Raw genomic sequence first — 20,018 nt, 5'->3', positions numbered from 1 at the left:
TTGGCTCACAAACAAGAAGAAATAGCTCTTGCACATGACTGATTATAGCAGAACCCCTTTTCCAGCTCAGGAAGAGGAGATCCTGGCATGTTCCACAAACCATGTGTAAGGCTCCCTCTTCTATTTTCCACAGTGCTGGTTATTTCAAAATTTGCTTACTGTTTTCACTCTACCCACCTTCCCTGCTAGCAATGGAAGGTCATTCTGGTTTTTTGCTTCTACTTTGCAAAGTCCAACTCTACCATTGAAATTCTCTTTAGGAAAATATTTTCCCCTTCCGCAGTGAAGGGGACTGCGGAACTGACCTGCTCCCAAGAGCAAACAGCAGTGTCAGGGATTAGTCATGCCATTGCCTCCTCCCTCTTGCCCTTTTGAGGCATATTTGTTTCTTTTGAAAAAAGCCAGTGTTGTCAATCTAACAAAACCAAAATGCTCCCTCAGGGGACTTTGAAAACACTTGTAGATGACGGATATGTCTTCTTTTTTGTTTTGTCTTAATGTAAGGTTAGGAAAGAATCTACCATTAAGAATTCCAGTCATTTTTGCTGGAATCTGCTGTTAGTTTCCAGTCAGTCCAGTTTGCATCATTACACAGCTAATAAGCTTCTTGCTATGTTATTGTTTTAATATTCCATTTAGTGCTAAAAACATGTTACAGTGTTTAGCTCTTTTTTTCACTTAAGAATCATCACTCTATGCCATGGTTCTGCATTTCTTTAATGAATGTTACTTCCTGAATCCCTTAGTAGGTTGATAAATGCTGGGTTGCAAACAGCATTTGTTTAGCATTTGCCCATCTTGAAAATAAAAATTTCCCTTGCTAGTTTAATCACCCTAAATCTTTTCTTACGAAGTGAACACATCTGTCTGTCAGCAGATCCATGAGAAAGCAAAGTCTGCTCAGTTGCCATGTTATCTGAGGGTCTCATTTGCCTTTCAGGGTATAAAGTTGCTTGATCTAAACTGTGGGTTTTTTTGAGGGAGTGCATTACAGACCAGCTCCACAGAGTGAGAGATCCACATGCTCTAGGCCTGATCCAAGACACATCACTAGAAGTCTTCCCCTGGCTCATTGTGTTCTGCATTTGATCCTTCAAACATAATCTTGCCCAGGCTTTTAGCTGTCTTTTTTTCTCCTCCTCCAGGGAGGCTGTCCCATGTAGTATCTACCTGTACCTGTCTGTTGGGAATGACTCCAAACTGTCCTGGCATAATAGACTTTTACTGAAAAACATCCCAGTTAAGAATATCCACCCAAGTTCAAATTTCAAAGTGGGAGACTTTTCTCCTTAGTAGACCTAATTGGTTGCCCAGCTCCCCTGTGCTAATTTTGATGTGATAGTCCTTCGCTAGCCCTGTGCTTCATTCACTGTTCAGCCCCTCTGGCATTCTTTCCTGGGGTATCTCCTGCAGAGAGACTTTGAAACCCTCTTGCTGGTTTTATCCATCAGGGTTGGCCCATACTCTTATGTGCATAGAGTAGGAGCTGTAAAAGGGTGATGCTGAATTACATTTAACAGACCCTTATCCCTGTTTAATGCTATCTCCACTACACCTCTCCTGCCTCCTGCCTCTCCTCCTAATGCCTCTTTAGAGACAGCAATCCCATCAGAATCACTAATAGTGGCTTTAAGACAAGTAAAATAATCTTTACTTAAAGGGACACTGTCACTTAAAAGAATTGTTGTGTTGCAGAAATTCTTAATTGGAAATGTTAATCTTTTTTGCGTGTTTGCCTTTTCCATTTCTCTGAGTCACCTCAGAGTGGTCATTTTTTAACAGGCTGGTTTGAGTTGTGTGATGACTCAGTCACTTGGGCTTCTGACAGTCAGAAAATATTCATGGGGGGGTTTTTTTAAATAGTTGATACGTCTTAAAACTATATCAAATTTCTGCTCATCTCAAAAATACTTTTTCAAGACAAATTTTTAAAAACTTTATTGGGCAGTATCCCTTTAAATGCAGCGAGCCCGAATAGCCTGGAGTATGTGGCTTTATAGTATTATTTTGTCGCCTCTATAGTTTGCTTTATATTTGCTTTTGGGGCTGCCAGAACACTTTTGCCAGAAGGCACTATTTAGTGGCAGATTTAGAGCTCAGCTTCAGAATTAACATGCCTGTGCAGGATGCTGCCTCTGGAGCACCATGTGGCTGCGTGGGCAGCTGGGATGGCTGCACGGTTAACTATTCTACTGGCAACCTGTGTCTCTGAGGCTTAGGCATGACTCTGGAGTCATACTGTCAGTAGAACGATAAGAAAAATTGCAAAGTACTTTGAAAAGTTATCTGTAAAGTGGTAGTAATTCTTTAATGATCAGGGCATTAGTTTATTCTGGATTTTCTTTACACTGATGAGAGTTGCGTTTTCATGTAGTCGTTACAGATTGCGCAACAAACTTCTGCAAGGGAGTGGTAACTGCTGACATCCTGGTCAAGTTCCAGTTTGCAGGATTACAGATTGCTATCTTAACTACCCCCTTTGCTCTGCTCAGTTGCCATAATCCTCTTTTCCTGTTCTAAAATGTTGTGTACCATTGCTGTGATGCAGATGTTTCATTTCATGCTACAGATGGTCACATTTCAATTCTGAGTAATTATTCCCGTGTGTATATTGTGTATGTGGTTATGTTAAAAGAACACTACAAAGGTTGCAAAGTCAACTGAAATTAAGACTTTTTATTATATTGATATATCAACAGACTTACAGCTTTCAGGTCTACTATAGAGAACTCTTGTCTCATGCCCTTATGGAATAACTGGTAGCAACACTAGGTTGTCATCCTCTGTGTAGATCCTTATGGAGAGGAAATGGGACACAGTGGATTTCAGTGGATTTCACAGATGTTTGTTGGCAGCTGTGGAATGGTGAGACTTGAAAACATGGATTCTGAGCCAGACAGTGGAAGGATGCAGTGGTCTGGTGGATATACACTCTTTGTCCCTTTACACCCTATTTCTAGACAGTCCTTGTCCTAATCCTGTCTTTTTTCATCCAGAGCTCCTTACCCCACTTCCATTTTAATTCTCAGTCCCAGTTTCTCTTTCTCAGGCATTTAATTTTAATCCCACCTTCTTGACAAAGAAATCCTAGCATTCTACCTTTCAGACCTCCTGTTCCTCCCCACTAGCTACTTCTCCCTCTGGTCTTCCCACTGATACAGTCTCCACAGCCTAAATCCCTGCCTTTGGCCTTCTTCCAAAATGTTTAGGCTCTGCTCCCTCTTCTGCCCAGCATTATTTGTCTGGAAAATTGTAGGTCATATCTTCTCAAATCTGCCTTCTCCCTTAACTCTTTACCCCTTTTCCCCTCTCCCTTCTTCTGTTCTCCGTTAGTAGTTTGGATTCTTAGTCACCTTGCTTCCTTAATCCCAGCCTCAGTTCCTCCTAACCCACTGACTCCTTGTCCCAGTTTGCTCTTTGTCTGCCTATGGAAAGTACCTCCGTTCTTCCCTCTGAGTCCAAATGAGCAGCTTCCTTTTCCTTGCACCCAGCAGGGAATCATTGAGGAAACAGCCACACACTCCCATCTTCCTTTGTTCCTGGCTGGGGTATGCCAAGAGAGACAAGAAGGATGTAGGGAAGAGAGCTGGTGTGTTTGATAGTGTTGATTTCAGAAATACATTCTCCCTTATTCACAAGAGCCTTATGAACAGCAGGTAAACAGGAGGGAGAAAGTACAATTGTTGGGGTTTTTTTAAAATCTTTGTTCTTTGTTTAAAGCACACATGACAATAGCTTCACTTTTTATTAACTTATTTAAAATATTTAAGCTGACTACATCCTTTTAAGTCCTTCAGGTCTAACTGCAGGGCTGGAGTCTGAAATATTCAAGTGGGAACAGTCCTATTTCTCGTGATTGACAAACACAGCTCTCCTGGAAGGGGAGTAGAGGTGTAAGATAAACATTGCTTTTGCAGTCTGCAGCTGTTTTTGACACTGAAGTGAATCAGTAACATGTTTTCTTTGCTGTAAACTTTGAGCAGGAAAGAGGACTTGATAAGCAGAACTTGTTAAGTACGAGTACTTGTACGGCAGTTCCCATTTACCTGCTTCTTTCTGCACACAAAAACTAACAGCCTTGGGAGACAGGGTCAGTGCAGGACTGTGCTAATGCTGACCATGTTTTGAAGTGCCTCGAGGTCTAGTAGAAGCAGAAGACTTCTGTGCAGTCATGGGTGTATGTGCTCTGCTCCAACTATTGCTTTCCCCAGTTGTCTTTCCCTTCCCTTTCCTGCCTTCCCCCCTGCCCCCTTCTGCTGGATAAATAAAAGTGGTTCAGTTTGCATGACAGTTCGGTGGTCTGTGAGTTTTCCCCGGGTTTCTTCCAGTGATTGTGCTTTAGAGGATATTGGGTTTGACAGATTTAGTAAGCTGTTAGTCAGACACTAGGTGGTGTGCTTATGGGATATTTGTCAGAATCCTTGCCTTCAACCCGCAGTGGCGTGGATGCTGTTTTCCAAGAGATGGCTTTCTGTATCCTTGCTCTTTTACAACACTGCTATTGAACAACTTCACCAAATAGTAAGGATGGAATGCTTTATTTTTCAGTACTTGGGTTTCTGATCGTACCTGATTTTTTTAAGGGTGGGAAAGAGGATATTTTGTGTGATCAGTGCAGTTTGGCTTTCTGACCTCTTTTGGACTGATCCATATTTTAAACACTGATTTAAAATTAGAGCTCTCAGTATGCCTGATAAATAAGGGTTGGAAATTGTTAATAAAGAAAGTGTTGTGCTTTTAGATTGTGAGGTCAAGTGGAACCGAGATTAGCCTCAGAGCTGGATTTCCTGTCCAGTGTCGCTGCTTTCCAAACCGCCCTGATTAGTCAGCAATATAGAATGCAAAGTCTTTGGATGCAAAGCTTGCAAAGGATGTGATCCCATGTGGTCTGTGGTATATCTGTTCAAGTAATTTTGGCTTCCAGTGGCTCACCACTTCTCAGAAATCATCACAGCTCTCCTACCACAAGACACAAGAAGGGGATCCATGTGAGCTGTAACTTGGGGATAATGGGGTCTACCACCCCAAACTTTCTTCTGTGCTTTCTTCATCCTGATTGGTCATTTGACCACTGATTGTGAAGAAGTGTTACATAGCTACAGCAGAAAAGGACAAAACTAGTCTGAAGTATTGCTCTTTAAACAATAGGTAATTGAAAATTAGAAAAGAAGACAACAGTCCAGTGTAGCTTGTGTAACAAAGAACAATGTACAGTGAAAAGGAAGGTATATTTTCATAGAGGTTGTATAATTTCTGGCTCTTGTTTTGAAGAGGCTTTGGAGCTATGGTGTTTACTCTTGGCCTAGGTCTTGGTTTCTACCACTGTAGCAAAGTCTGCAGCCTTTCAAGAGTACTATGAAAAAGAGGATCATTCTTGTTCTGGCTGCACACAAGACTTCCCAGAAAGCTCTGGGAAAGGCTTCTTTTCACAGAGGCAAGATAATTCCAGTCACTTTATTGATGGGATGTGTCTGATCTGCAAGCCAGTGTGCTCAGGAGCTGGGGTACAGTCCTTTCCTTAATGAGCTGCAGCTTCTATCTCCGTTCTGTGCCTCTGCTTGGCAGCAGCTTGGGCTGCTGAGCTCTGCTTCCAAGGCTTTACACACAGTTAGGAAAGTTGGCCTGTGGCATTGGAAAGGAACAACCTGTGATTAACACATCTGTTGGCAGATTTGCCTCTCTGGTGAAAAAAATGGTGATTTTCTGTCTGGAAGTGACAGCCACACCTTATACTCCTGCTGACAGCACAGGGGGAACCGAAGAATGAAATGGTCACAGAAATGGTTCCCCTCTTGCCCTTCAGCTCTTTCCAAAAGAACTCCTTCAGCAGCTGTTGCTGCTGCCAACAGCACTCTTCCCACACTGTGGGTGAAGACCTGTGTTGCCAGACCTGGATATTTTTGGTGGGGAAGGAGACTTAAACAGAAGGGGGGTTGGGTTTGTTGTTTTTTTTTTTTTAATTTGCATTACAAAAGCGGTTTTCCTGTCTGGCCCTGACTCCATGTCCAAAAAGATTGTCTTGCAGTGATGATCCTGTTTTTAGCTTAATGGGACCATGAGGTGGTGATTTCTCTAAACAACACTGTAATAATAATACTATTTATTGCAGGATTCATAATGGCTTTGGGAGAAATAAGAAGCCATGTAAGGGTTTCCATAATGTAATCAGACGTGTGATAAGGGCAAGGTAGATGAGACAGTTTTTAACACCATATTGCAAAACAGGACATTGCATAGTTCTCCTTCTTGATAGTACTAGACAAGGAGTTTGGCCTTTTCCCAGGATTGTCCTTGAGCATATTAACACACAGTGAGAACTCGTGCTGTGAAGTTGTATTTTCTTAAATTAACCTTGACAGGAATGTGAATGATCTGATGATACATTCGCTGTCTAAAATTATCAGCTGGCCCAGGGAACACTTTTTCCATTTATCAATTGATTTTTTTCCCCCCCAAGTTCTTTGTTTCTAAAACATTCAAGAGGCCTCTTCTTGAAAGTGTTGATCTGAAGGGAAAGGGAAATGTGACAAAGACTGGTTATTGTCAGTGAAAAAACTTTCTCCATTTCAGGCTGTACAATGAAATAGTTATTCTCTTATAATTTAAAAGTTTCCATTTCAGTCTGCTCAGAGTCCATACCATGTGTTGATACTCTTTATTAGCAAGGATGGGGAAGCAGTTTTCATGACTATCACCTTAAGAGTTGTTTCTAAAAATGTATTTAAAATTCTGCTGCTTGATATGTTTTATAATGCTTGCAGCTTCAGATTATGGCACTTTTTAGGACATAATAATTTTCACAGCTTTAGAGAACCATTGGGAGTTAAGTTTTCAGGTTGTACTTTCCTCTTTTTTTGCTGTTAAGGGTCTCCAGTACATAGGGAAGATTCCTTAAAGCCTTGCTAATCATCCTGCTTTGGACAGAATTTTTTCCCAAAGCAATTCCCAAAGTAATGATCATATATTCACTAATGCAACTGTAATTTACATCTGAAGTAGATAGAAAGCTCTTAATTGTACAGGTTATGTTTGTTATCTTACTGAAAAACAATGTCAACATTTCTAGTAGCAGGACTATTGTAGATACCATGGACTTTGCAACTTGATCCAAGGACAAATTTTCCTTAGACAAGAGTGAGTGTATAACTAAGAGCAAAGGTAGGAAATATAGTTGGGGTGTGAGCTCCGTATTAGTCAGCTGCTGTGTAACTCCTGTGTCTTTTTACTGGAGATCAAAGATGGTATCCTTTCCTAGTATCAGATCATTTGTGCACTGATGACTAATATTGGTAGTTTTGTGGCCATTTCACAGTGAGATGAAGGACATTTTCACATACTGGGTATTTCTTTTTTCAGATCAAATATGAAAAATTGGGAGTTCCTCACCAAGTCTGTATGTCCATGGTTTGACATTTATCACCCCAGAATTCTGAATGAAATCTCAAACCCTGAAAAATTGAAGTGGATATTTCCATACAGTTAAATACCCATGTCCTCCCCCTGCCCCCAAACAGTGGTTAGAGCAAGTTAGAGGATTAAAGCTTATATGGAAGAATTAGTGTTGAATAAGATAGCACGTGAAATAAAAAATTATTAGTAAGTATCGTGCACTAAATGCTCTGCTTTGTGTGGAAGCTTATTCTTCACAGTGCCTTTGTGATTTGGAGTTTTTCTTGTTTGTTATTGCTTTTATAACCCGATCTGTGAAATGGCAATTGTAGGAAAAAAACCCAGACCTTAGTATTTTTTTCATTTCAAATGAGGAAGTTCGAAAGTTCAGAACAACTATGACTGAGGTTCTGGTACTGTCACCTAACGTTGGTAGGATGCTTTATTTGTAACTGTCCTATGGCCAACTGTGGCACCTCTCCTAATGTCACCCCTTCCTGCTCCCAGTACAGAGGTTTCTTCCTGTCTGAGAAAGCCACGCTGCTCAGTCACAGGCTTTGAAGCCGGTGTGCTCTCCCTCTTGCTCCAGTGTGTCCTCCATGTGCTGGTCTAGTTCTGTGATGGTCCCTTCTAAAGCCTTCCCAGTCCATGAGTATTCTAGTTCTATAAAGCTTTCTCTGAACCACATACATCAAACTGCTGACTTTTCCAAAAAAAAGCGTTGCTCTTACCATATTATTGTTGTGGAGTTTATGCCTTTTCCCAACACAGAAATGCTTCCTCTTTATAAATGCGGTTGTGCCCTGAGAGCAGTAAGTGTTCCATTCTGCTCCTCTGGTGTTTCAGGCTCATCACCTCCCTGGTGCATGTCCTCCTGTAACTGTTAGTGATGTTGGTTATTTCCTGCTGTTTATCTCTGTAACGTTAAGTACAGCTGAAAAGCAAATTCTTGGTGTTAAAGCAGCTGAACCTTTTGAGAGATGAGAAGTGTTTGTCCTTCGATGTCTGACAGAAAAGATGACAAAGATTCAGTAAGTCACCGATACTAACAGGACTTGTAAACTTTAAAATGCTGTGTGAAATGAGAACGTCAAGGGAGAGCTTTAAATTTACTGTTTTAACTCTGCAAAGCCCTCAGTTGGTCATTCCCCCTGCAGATCCTGATGCAAATCACGTTTTTATCCATGTAAAAGCCTTTTCCTCTCTAAGCACAACAACCCAGTTGAGTACATGTGTACTCACCATACTTGACACAGCAGATCCTGGCAGGCTGGTTCCACGGTAATCGGATTCTCCCTGTGATGTTCCCTGTCTGAAGACATATTCCATTATAGAGGACACTTTTACCATCAGTGGATGCTGCCACGGTGATAAGAGCATGGTCCTGATAAGGCTTTAAGGTAGGGTGGCTGCTTACAGCTGATGTCTTACATATGCAGGCGAGACTTACTGTAACCCTGCTTGAAATTTGATGTTATCAGCAGGAATTGAATATTCATCTCTGCTAGTCCTGAGATCTGGGTCACAAACTTTTCGGTTAAAGACCATGCAATTGAAAAATGTACATTAGGAAAAATGCACTAACAGTAACCTCCTGCCTGGTATTTGTACAGCTCAGTAAGAGTTCACCAGTACCTCAGTCTACCTCTCATGTGTTATCTGTGCTTATTAGGGACATTATTCATCTGTAGACTGTATCCCTTGTTTCTGCTTCTCCATTTCTTGTATTTTTTTCTTTTCTTTTCTTCTTGTGTTTCCTTTCTTTCTCACTCTTATGCTTTTTGTCCTTTGCTTGTCTTTTATTTCACCCCTTTCCTCCTCTTCCGTTCCACTTCCAACTTCCTCTTCCTCTCCTGCCTCTTCCTCTTCCTCGTTTGGTCCTATTGAAGTTGAGCCCAATGCCGGGACACCACGTCGTAGACCTCTCTCCTTCTGCCCTTGCTGTGCCCATGAAGGTAACGTAACCTCACGCTCCCCGTCCTCCTTGACCACAGCTGGGTTGTCATAGCAGCACTAGTCAGATAGTGACCACAAGGCCCCCAGCCCCGTCCCCAGCCCTTTTCTTGCTGTATCCTCAAAACCAACCTTCTCTGTAGCAAGCCGATAACCAGCTTCTCTGAGCCTGTGGCAAGTTGCTAAAGGTACAGTATCCCTTTTGTGAGTCCCAGCTGTGCTAGAGAAGGTGTAGAGACTGGGAGGGGCCCTGGGCAGCAGCCCTGGGGCCAATAATGTCACACTCGAAAGTTTCTGTTTTCAATTGCTGGCTTCAATTTCTCTATTCCTCCTGAAAGATGTTTGGAAGGTGGGGTAAGGGAAGAAAATCTGTTTCCTTAAATATATCCCTTTAATTAGGGGATTAAAGGAATACTGTGTCTTTATAAGGACTGGTTTGCAAAAACATCCTTGAACTTTAAAAACCAACAGACCTTAAGTTAGACCAGTTTTCCCTCATCTGCCTTACTGAGTGCATTCTTTAACTGTCCCAAAGGAGTTTACTGTAGAGTTTCCATTGCCAAGGCATGGGGAAGGGGTTGTTTATGTGTGTTCTTGGTGTAATTTTGCTAACCACTTATCTGCTTTCCATGGTGCTCCCTTCACATCAGTTGTCAGTGCTCCCTTTCCAATCCTCCCATTATTCCTCTGCTCATTGGCTGTTTAAAAATACTTACGTATTTCATAGGTCAGTAGCGTTGTGTTTTCGGCTTTTTCTTAGAGGCATTTGTTTTCTATACATCCTGGCATCAGAAAGGAAGGGGAGACTTTCCCAGTGTTTTCATGGCGCCACAGCACTGGACATCTGCATGTACAGTCTCCCTCTCCTGTCGCCACGTGGGCATATTGTGCAGAGATGCTCAGAAAGGAATGCTTGGAACTGAGCCAACACACTGGTATAAAGTCTTAAGGTGGTGCAACCGGGTCTGGTATCGCCCAAGGGGCTGCTATGACAAGTGAAAGGCAGGTATTCTCAGCCAAAGTTTACTAGGAGTTGCCTTGTGTAGCTCCAGGGCAGCACTTTTGTGACACGCTGAGGTGGGTCTGAATTAACCAGCCATTAATGCGGTGTCGGTGAAGTGTCTCACAGAGTTTGCATAGTAAGATTGCTGCTTGACTGTTTTAGCATCAAATGGACTGTTTGAGAGCTTTTGTTCTTGATGTAGAGAGTATGTATCCATAATAACAAATATAGGGAGGGATGTTAGTTATTTTGGGATGCCTTGGTTACATACAATGAAAGCTGATAGGATGCAGCAAACTGAAAGTGCTGTTGAGCTTGATTTGAGGTCTTCTGCATCCACTTCTACCCAGGCAGGAGCATTGCTACTGTCCTTGATGGGGTCTGATCTGAGTCACAGAATTCGTCTGCAGGCAGTTCAACGTGGAATAAGTGGCCCAGACCAAGAGCTTGTAAGCTCTTGTGTTTGATAAATATCAACAGAAGGCTTTGGGAACAGCGTTCTGCATTTATTCCACATGACTCCTGACAGATACAAGATTCATCAATGGATTATTGAGTAAGTTTAGCAGTTGGGTTTAAAATAAAAGAAATTCCAGCTAAGAATTCTGTACTAGGTGGCCAAGGCCCAAGGTATCTTTATTCTGCTTTGATGTTAGCAAATGTGTTTGGGGGTTCTTTTTCTTTCCAGTGCTGATGTGCAATACAGTAGAATTAGTTTCTGTGTTCACTGTGCAGTGGGGATCTTCAAGATGAATAGATACATGTGGCTAGGAGGAGCTGTCAGAAAAGATTTATTTAGCCATTAAAAAAAAAAAAAAAGAAAAGGTGTTACTTTTGGCTAGTAAAAGAAAAGACTGAGGACATGCAATTGAAGAAAATAAAGGTCAAACACATGGAGTGGCAGTTGAATCCTTTTCTGATGAGCATGCATTTAAGTAGCTGGCCTAAGGGTCTATAAAACTCTTCTGATGAAAGGGAAAATTAAATGCTTAGGGGTTTCTGCAGTAAGAGTGAGGAAGAAACAAGCAATCGCAAGAAAATCAGGAAGGAAAAAAAAAATTAGGCTCCAAAGAGAAGAGAATCCTTTTGGAGGTGACTTCCACTCTACTGTGTACTCTAGGCAAACTGAATGGACCCGGCTTGGGAGTGCTCTGGCAGCATCTTGCTCGGCTTTCTTTGCACATTTTGCCCCGTCGTTGTTTTTTGCGGTTTGGGCTTGTCAGGATTGCAGGGTGTCACCTGAAAACTTAACAGGTTTCTTTTTTGGCAGGCATGGGTAAGAAGGATGACCCCAAGCTGATGCAGGAGTGGTTCAAGCTGGTGCAGGAGAAGAATGCCTTGGTTCGCTACGAGTCCGAACTGATGATATTGTGAGTCAATGTGTTAAAAATGAGGATTGTGTCATAAATAGTATTGGAAGATCTGTCAGTACTGTGTTCCCTATAGGGCCAGGAGGTCAGCAGCCTCTTAGGCTGATTTGTGGCTGAGATATGAGGCCAAGTACATTTCAGAAGAGAGGCAGAAGAAGGAGTAATAGCAGTAAGGAGTAGAAGGTCCAATTATTTGTGCACATGCAGAAGTACAGATATGTGAGTCCTTCTCAAGCTGTTCTTGTATAAAGCAAACATTGTTTATGCAGATGTTTTTGAGCTGTGCAGAAATTATGTGTGTCTCCTAGTTTTGGTAGAGTTTGCTTTTAAGCATAGCCAAAAGTGTTTAATTCAGTCACCTTTGCCATGTGGGCCTCCTCTCTGCCTGCAGTGGGACCCCAGTGCCTCTCATTTGGGCTCAGGTGATAAAGCTTTTTTCCTGTTAATGAAATTGGGAGTTTTCTCTGTTCCCATGATGCACATTTACTGAAATTAGTTTCTGAGTATGTCAGCTCACCCTGGCAGTGTGGGGCTGATGGCCTCAGTGCCTGTAGCAGAAAAGCCCCAACGTGTTGTCTGCATTGCAATCTGCAAGTGGCCTGACATGTCCTTAGTTAATAAGTAACTTTGTCTTTAGAGTGGAAAGTAGCAGGAGACACACAGAGGTATTGCAGATTTGTTTGTTCTTTCGTTCTGTTTTAGATTTAATCCCACCCACAACCTGTAAAACTTTTGGTGTTGCACATCCTACCTGAAGGCAAAGAACCTGAAATGCTGAAAGTACCATTAAATCTTTTAAAAATACACTTACAACTCTTAAAACACTGAAGATATATTCTGAAACAGATTGGTAAAATGCACAGCAGATATCTAGAGAGGGAGAAGAAACTGAGAGGGGGTATGAAGCAATGTATGCAGTATTTTAACATACGCAGAATGTGGATTTCTGATGTTTCCCTTTCAGTGCTCGGGAGCTAGAACTGGAAGACAGGCAGAGTCGATTACAGCAGGAACTCCGGGAGAGGATGGCAGTAGAAGGTGAGAGCAAAAGGGAGTATTTCATGGATTGTGTGTGTGTATTTCTAGCCTTTTGTATGCTGATAGTTGTGGATATCTCTGTAGATCATCTGAAGACAGATGAGGAGCTCTCGGAGGAGAAGAGGATCCTGAACGAGATGCTAGAAGTAGTGGAGCAGAGAGATTCTCTTGTGGCTCTCCTTGAGGAGCAACGGCTTCGAGAAAAAGAAGAAGACAAGGACCTGGAGGCAGTCATGCTTTCCAAAGGTTTTAGCTTGAACTGGTCCTGAGCTTAACACATTTACCTCTGCTGGTCTGTGTTGTCCAGTTGGCCTACCCTGAGTTTGCCAGAATTACACGGATAGGAAGATGTTGAAGGGGAAATCTCCGAAGGGTCCGACAGCATGCAGGAATTTGGTTTGAACCACGCAGAAGCCTTTTGATAAGTGTGTTGGTTCCAGAAGCTTAAGTTTTACGTGTCTGCAAGCCAAGTTGAAGAAATGAGTTGAGACTGTGGAGTCTCCTTTAGGTCCTATACAAATGGACCGTATTTTTGTGTGTGTGGTAGGAGGGAGGGGAATAATCCATGTGTGGGGAAGGAGGTTAAGGGAAGAAGTGCCCTTAACTAAGCTGGATTTATGGCAGTCCATTCCTTCCCCATTTTTACTACACCAGTTCTTATAAAAGGGAGGGAAGTGGCAACCCTTCCTGGAAAACCACAGCAGCCTGTAGCAGTGGAGTCAGCTGTCCGAGAGAGCTCCAGAAACCCAGGGCAACACCTTCTTTGCTTTAGTCTTCCTCCCCACCAAAGAAACCTGCAGTTGATCATTATGCATGGATATGAAGAAATATGAGACAGAGAAGATACTGCTAGTATGTGTGACAGAACTTTCTGCCTCCTGGTTTTTAGAGAGAAGTGGGCATCAGTAGACTCTCTCCCTGTCATAGCCTCCTAAATCTTCTTGTGGGGAACAAGGGGAGAAGAAGAGAGTGGGAAGATGCCCATCTACTTTGCTACACACTGGAGAGACAGCTACTGCTGGCCTTAGTCTTCATGGCCACAGCTCAGAGGCTGGTGGGCTTCCTTGTTCTGTTTTCGTTGTGACTGTTTTGACACTGGAAAATACTGCTGTGGGACAGTGGTAAGTGTGTGCTGGGGCAGGGGTGTTCCCAGGCGGCATTCCCTGGCTGTTAGGCCCCTGAAAGGGAGAAGCCCTTAAGTGACCGAACCACCATTAAGACTTTTCAGTGTTTTTGTTTTTTTTTTTCCTCTGTATTTTGTTTTTGCACATTGGAAACAAAGCTTAAGACCTGCCTGGGCCCTCAGTCACTTTGACCCTTTTATGTCAATTAACTTATTTTTTTAATACTTGAAAGAAGATTCATTTTTGTATCTTTTAGGAAACAAATGGACGAGTGATGAGTGTGTGTGCCTGCTGCATCCTACAACTTCCACTTCTAAATTACTGGACGTTGTTACCTGTGGCTATTTATTAGTGTTCTTATTAATAATTTGATTGTTACACTTATTTGATTGTGGAGGGAGTGTTTTAACTCTGTTAGAGAAAGACACTACTGCGGATTGGTCCCTGCTTCACAGCAAGGGCAGCCTTTATGTACCCACGGATGCATCCTGCCCTAGGAGTTTTCCTCTATGAAAAAACCCTGCACACTCATGGAGTTTCAGAATCTATTTGTGTTCTTAGAGTCCTTTTCTTCTGCATCCCAGATTCCCTCTTTTGGACTAATAAACCTATATTTATTTAAATTTTACATTTTTATAACGGGAAAGCCAAAACGGTGAGGTAGAAATATCCCACGTCTCTTTCTCACTGAAAGAGGGGACCCTCACGCTCCTGAGATACAGCTAGAGGGACTTCCATGAAAACAAAAATAGCACATTTCCTGCTGCATCTATTGGAAGAAACTCCTCTTGGCTCAGCTAGTGAAGCTTATCAGCCGGGAGGGTGCTGACCGTGATCACACACTAACAATGAGCAGGATATGCACTGAGCAATTCAGCACCATTCACTGTCAGACACATTCCCTGGGCATACCATGTCCTTACCTTGTCCTGCAGAGCTGAAACAGCACCATGTGCTGGGGAGGTGTCCTGTCCTTCATGTGATGTGTTAAGAGGTTTTCCCACCTTGGGATACTGACTACGTTCTTTTCTTGTTAAAGAAGTACTAAGCCTGCTTCCCAATGTCTTTGAGAAAGTGTCCCATTCCCAAGCACATTCGTACAGAGCACTGACTCTTTCAGCTTGAACTTACACTGCTGATGCAAGGCACCCAAACAGGGCTGAACATCCTTTAGTCTTTTGCCCTGGGACAGAGGTTAGCGTGGTTTCTTGCTGTTGGCTCTCTCCTTCCTTCAGAGAGATGTCCTGTAAGGCAAGGTCTATGATTTGATTTCCCCTCTGACCTGGGAACATACCTCAGGCTGAGGGAGGATGGGTTGGGGTGCTGGTTGCTAACTGTGGAAACATGTTTTTTCCACCTGAAGTGTCCCTCCTTTATTCCCCGTGGTGTTTTCTGCTAAGGCATTACAAATTAAATCCAGATGCTCGTGAAACCAAGCAGACAGGTAGATGCAGTGCTACTTCATAATTGTGAATGTTAGCAAGTGATATCTGCTATCCCAGCATCCTGGAGTGTTGGCTTACCAACAGGATGTCCAACAGACAGAATTCCCCCCATTTGCCAGTGCAGATGCCAGCTGCCCAAGTCAAACTGGCAGTGGAAGTTTACATAATCTGCATTTTAGGGGCCGCTGGAAGCTGGAGCGGAGAAGGAGGGAAGAAAGAGGGAAGCCAGATATAAAGTTTATTGTGAACTGTCTTGTGCAGAGAATTGACCTCAGTACACTTTATGTGCACTGGGTATATGGACCACACCTAACTCGTAACGAAAGGTCATTGAATGTGAGCTGCAGAACAGAACAAAGTCCTGAAAGAGAAATACCAGATCACTCCTTTTCCCTTTCATGCTGGGGGACATGGGCCACATCTTTGCAGTGCTGAAGAGTGATATCACTTGAGGGCATAATCTCTTACTGCACCAGAAAACCACATAATCTAAGCCTAAACTCGTTAGGTTATGCTGAAGGCCTCCAGCAGTGAGAATGAAAACGAAGAGCTAACATCGCACACGCAAATTAATTAAAAATACACGAAAGGGAACGTTAAAAGGCCTTTTTATATCAAAATGGTTGTAAAAGGCACAACTCGTATTTGCTGTTCAGTTGCACTTTAAAGAATACGACTTGCATATCAGATACTGGGTTTTTTTACTATCTGAATATTTTTAATTCAAATTTTCTATTTTTAAAGCTGAAGAAGGCTCTTGTGGCCACAAGATTTCCTTATTTGTATCAGAATCCAAGTAGGATGTTCTAGCTCTTTGTGCTGCCCGGGTGGGCAGCAGCACGTGACTCGGCCATGTGCATTCGATGACGTGTGTCCATTTCACGTGTGAGGAGAGCGAAAAGGCCCTCAGCTTCTGAGGAGTGGGCACTCAAGGGTGTCTGTCCCAGGTGACACGGTCTGTACCAGGCAGGGGCTGGCCACTTCATCCCTGCAGGAGGTAGGGAGAGAGCCGAGCTTGGAACCCAAGCTGTGTTCGTTTTGAAATGGGCACACTGAGGATGGGGCAAGCACTTCAGTCCCCTACAGGGAAGGGAGGGGGATACCAACCTCCTGGAAACACCCAGGAGGCGAGTGGGACTGGGGGAGTGAGGACTACCAAAACAACTAAACTGCTGTTTTCACAGTACATTTTTATTTTAACCGTTCTGTTCTTTTAACCATATTCTCATGAAAAGTCACAAATGGCTGTAAAATCCTGAGCTTCAGAGAACTAATGTGTGGGGAGGTGACGAGACATTTCAGCTCCAACTTTCAGACATACTCCTTCTTTCAGTTAACCAATACCCCATGGTCTCACTAGGGCATGTTACAAACTGCGTTGCTGAACAACATATTTTAGAGCAAACCGCAAGTTTTAAAAGTCTGTCCTTCTCTCTCTCCGTCTCTGCATTTTATGTAAATATTTGTTTGTATGTAAAGACACCAAGTGGATCCCTGGGTTTACCCCCACGGTCAAGAATCTGAGTTTTGTGCAATGCCTAGGCCTTCTCTTAGAACACGGTGCTTGCATAGAGCTAGTCACCACATTTGTGTGCACTCTGGTGGTTTTTAATATTTTTATACATCCTAATCCTGAACGTTATGAAGTATTATAAGTGGTCTAGACTGCATGATCTAGAGCAGCTGGCAGTTCCGTTTTGTGAGCAGCTGTTCCTAAAAATGTTCACAGCTACACCTTGTTTGGTTAACATTCTTTTAAGATGAGTTTTCAGTTTAAGTGTTTACACCAGACACCAGTGGACAAGAAAGGTGTTGCATTATAAAATCTCCTGTGTACAAACTGAAAAGCCTCGATGTGGCTTTCTGGAATTTCAGTCATCACCATCTGCAAGAAAGAGAACTCTAAAAAAACCAGCCTGTATATAGTTCACAGAGAAAGAGATCGCTGGCTCTCAACTGTTGTAAAATATTAGAAGCTTTCCAAAAGTTCCTGCTTTTGGAGAGTGCTCAGAGTACCGCTATAGGCAGGGTAGCAGACAGATGAGGGTGTCACTGAAAGCAGATGTGAAGGGGAGGATGCCATGTTCTGATGGCATTGCAGTAACTTAAATACTCTGTATCTGTGCGTGCATGCGTGTGTGTGTGAAGTCTAATCCAGGTGAAGGGATCTGCTTTGGCATCTTCCCTTTTGTATGAAAGTGAACTCTGATATTCAGATTGTTCGAGGCTCTTACGGTTGGCATGTATGGAGTGTTAAGAGGAAACGCGTATACCCTACCTGTACAAAACCAACTCTGTTCCAGCCTGTTTTCTTCTGTTGGGTTGTGTTTTATTGTTTGTTTTTATGCACACTTGCTTCGTTGGTGTTGAGATTTTAGCACCTCAGATGGCCAACTGAACTAAAAAAAAAGAACAAAAAAATAAAATCATTAATTATTTTTTCTTTTTTGTTGGTGGAGTTACCGTTTGTTTCCCTTGCATTCACTCCCGTGATTGATGATTGAGGAGCAAGCTGGGAGCTGAGGGAAGGTGATCTAGAGATAAAAACTTAGGTGTTAAAGGGCCTGGCCTCAATTTCTCTTTTGCTGGAACACTCTAAGTCACTCCGAATTATCTGATGCAAACAAATCAATCTTGATACAGCCCAAATACACGGTCCTCCCTTCTCCATATTTTACATTGTTTTTTGGATTTCTTGTGAAGAGAAGTTATGGTAAATAGCCAAGAAGGGATGAAGGTAATATAAACTGAATTGTAGGATTTAATTTCTGTAACTGTAGCTCACTTTTTCAGCCAGCAGAACCATCCTGAACATCTGACACTGGTGTAAAACAAGGAGAGAATTACACAAATGCCTCTGTGCTGACTTTGTGTTGCTTTAAGTCTCCAGCATTCCGTGCTCGTGTCTCGTCTGCACTGTGCCAACTCTGCCATATGAGCTAAGCAAGGTGCAGCTCCAGAGCTGTGCCTCTTGAACAGACTGGAAGGATTCAGGATTTCAACCTCACCAGCTCAAGAGTCAAGAAAAGGCATCTGGGTATCTCCTGTTTGAAAAGGGCAGGTGTTCGGCCTCAGTGGTAGGTAGGTGCTGGGTCCAATAAACATCAGGAGCTTGAAGCCTGGCATAGTGATGTCCAGTCAGCAGCACTACTGTCAGTAAGGAGACTTGAGAGAAAAAACTTTGTGACTTTTTTTTTTTTAAAAAAAGAAATTTCACACAGGATGCTGTGGGGAAATCCCAGCTAGGGAAATCCCAAACAATGAGTTTTATTTTCCTGCCCACTCAACCGCTCTCAAAACAAAGGATAAACCCTGCTGTTCCTAAGGTGGTGTGATTAAAGCAGACCTATTAGGGCAGCAGGAGGCGTGATGGGCTTCGGATTTCCCCTTGCCTGGAGGCCGGGCCAATAGGCTGTGCTGCAGGTGCACAGCTCACTCGTTCATTTGTGCAGCTCAGTAGGGTGGCAGCTCTTTGAGGACCTTTCAAACCCCACAGTTCTTCCTGTCGTTTTGGTCTCTTGCTTTCAAATAGTAGTGGGAGAAAAAATAGTAGTGGGAGAAAGCTGTTGTTACCGGGGAGGGCAGGAGTAACTTGAACTCTGGTGTCAAAAGGCCAGTCCACAAAGAATTCTCCCTTGATGCTAAAAGAAAAATAAGTATGGACTCTTGGACACAGGATGTCAGCTCCCATCCATAGCTTAGGAGACCAGTGTTGTGACCATCATGGCTGTTTAATTACACTGGAAGCCTGTTAGTCCCCAGTCTCAGGAACCCAGAGGTTTTGCTATTTTATAAACTATGAACAGAGCAACTGGACTCCTAGGGACGACTTCCTCTATTGCTTGCTTGGGCAAAGAGCTATGCCAGCCCTCTGAGATGAGCAGGATTGCACGTCCTGCACGGATCAGCCACGTGTGTCTAAGAAATGACACCAGGAAAAGGCACTCTAACAAATAAACCCCGCCCCAGGAGCCCAGCGTGGTGGCAGCTGCTGCTTTCTGTTTTCATTCATAATGAAAGTAGCCTTCAGGAGCCTCTGACCTTTTCCACAGGTGGTGTCCATGCCCTCGAAGCTGCCTCACCCACCTGACGTCATTCCCCAGCTCTCTGGGAGGAGGTAAGGAACAGCATGGAAGTTACCGAGGTGGGAGGGAGAACGTGCTTTCACGTGAGGGGCACAGGAAGGATGTCAGTGGGCTCATTGAGTAATGTGCAGAGCCCCTTACTGGCAGCAGCAGATATATATTATCTTATACAGCCCTCCTGCCTATACGAGGCCTGGATAAGGACAACGAAGGTAACTTGTCAAGAAAAATAACTAAGAGGAAGTCATGCCTAAAAAAACTCTGCCACTCTGGCTTCCCTCATATTTTACATTTTTGAAAATTGCTCACCATGAGTGCTGTGACAGCAATTAGCAATTGCAGCTGCCTACATTAGCAGTTGCATTTTTAAGAGAATGCAAACCTAATCCTGTAAGGATGCTACTTGGCCAGATGTCTCTAAGAACTCAAGCAGAGCCAGAGTGTATCTTCCTCCTTTAAATCCTAAGCATCATCAGCAACAGAGCAGTTACCAGGGAAAAGGATCCTACAGGTGGTAAGGGGTGGAAGTAACAGTGCTGGCTTGTGGCTGCATCTCTGCTGGCACCATCCTCCTGGAGAGGCAGAGGGAGGGGGCCTCCTGCTTCATTTTA

At 43.1% G+C, this 20,018-nt stretch overlaps 1 protein-coding gene across 5 annotated transcripts in view; it reads left to right on the top strand.

The window, feature by feature from the left end:
- The window catches only part of MICAL3 (microtubule associated monooxygenase, calponin and LIM domain containing 3), a 168,157-nt gene extending 150,390 nt beyond the window's left edge, over positions 1 to 17,767 (top strand). For 4 of the 5 annotated variants that reach the window (XM_032689368.1, XM_032689367.1, XM_032689366.1 and 1 more), the window contains 4 exons: positions 9,279 to 9,344; positions 11,616 to 11,715; positions 12,680 to 12,753; positions 12,838 to 17,767. In XM_032689368.1, the coding sequence (XP_032545259.1) occupies positions 9,279 to 9,344; positions 11,616 to 11,715; positions 12,680 to 12,753; positions 12,838 to 13,022 (425 nt within the window). In that variant the 3' untranslated portion in view covers positions 13,023 to 17,767. The remainder of the gene's footprint in view (positions 1 to 9,278; positions 9,345 to 11,615; positions 11,716 to 12,679; positions 12,754 to 12,837) is intronic. The other variant, XM_032689369.1, reaches the window with a different exon arrangement.
- Positions 17,768 to 20,018: the final 2,251 nt, after the last annotated feature.

This window comes from Chiroxiphia lanceolata, chromosome 5 (assembly GCF_009829145.1).
Source record: "Chiroxiphia lanceolata isolate bChiLan1 chromosome 5, bChiLan1.pri, whole genome shotgun sequence".
NCBI lineage: Eukaryota > Metazoa > Chordata > Aves > Passeriformes > Pipridae > Chiroxiphia > Chiroxiphia lanceolata.
This window is presented reverse-complemented; position numbering and strand designations above follow the sequence as displayed.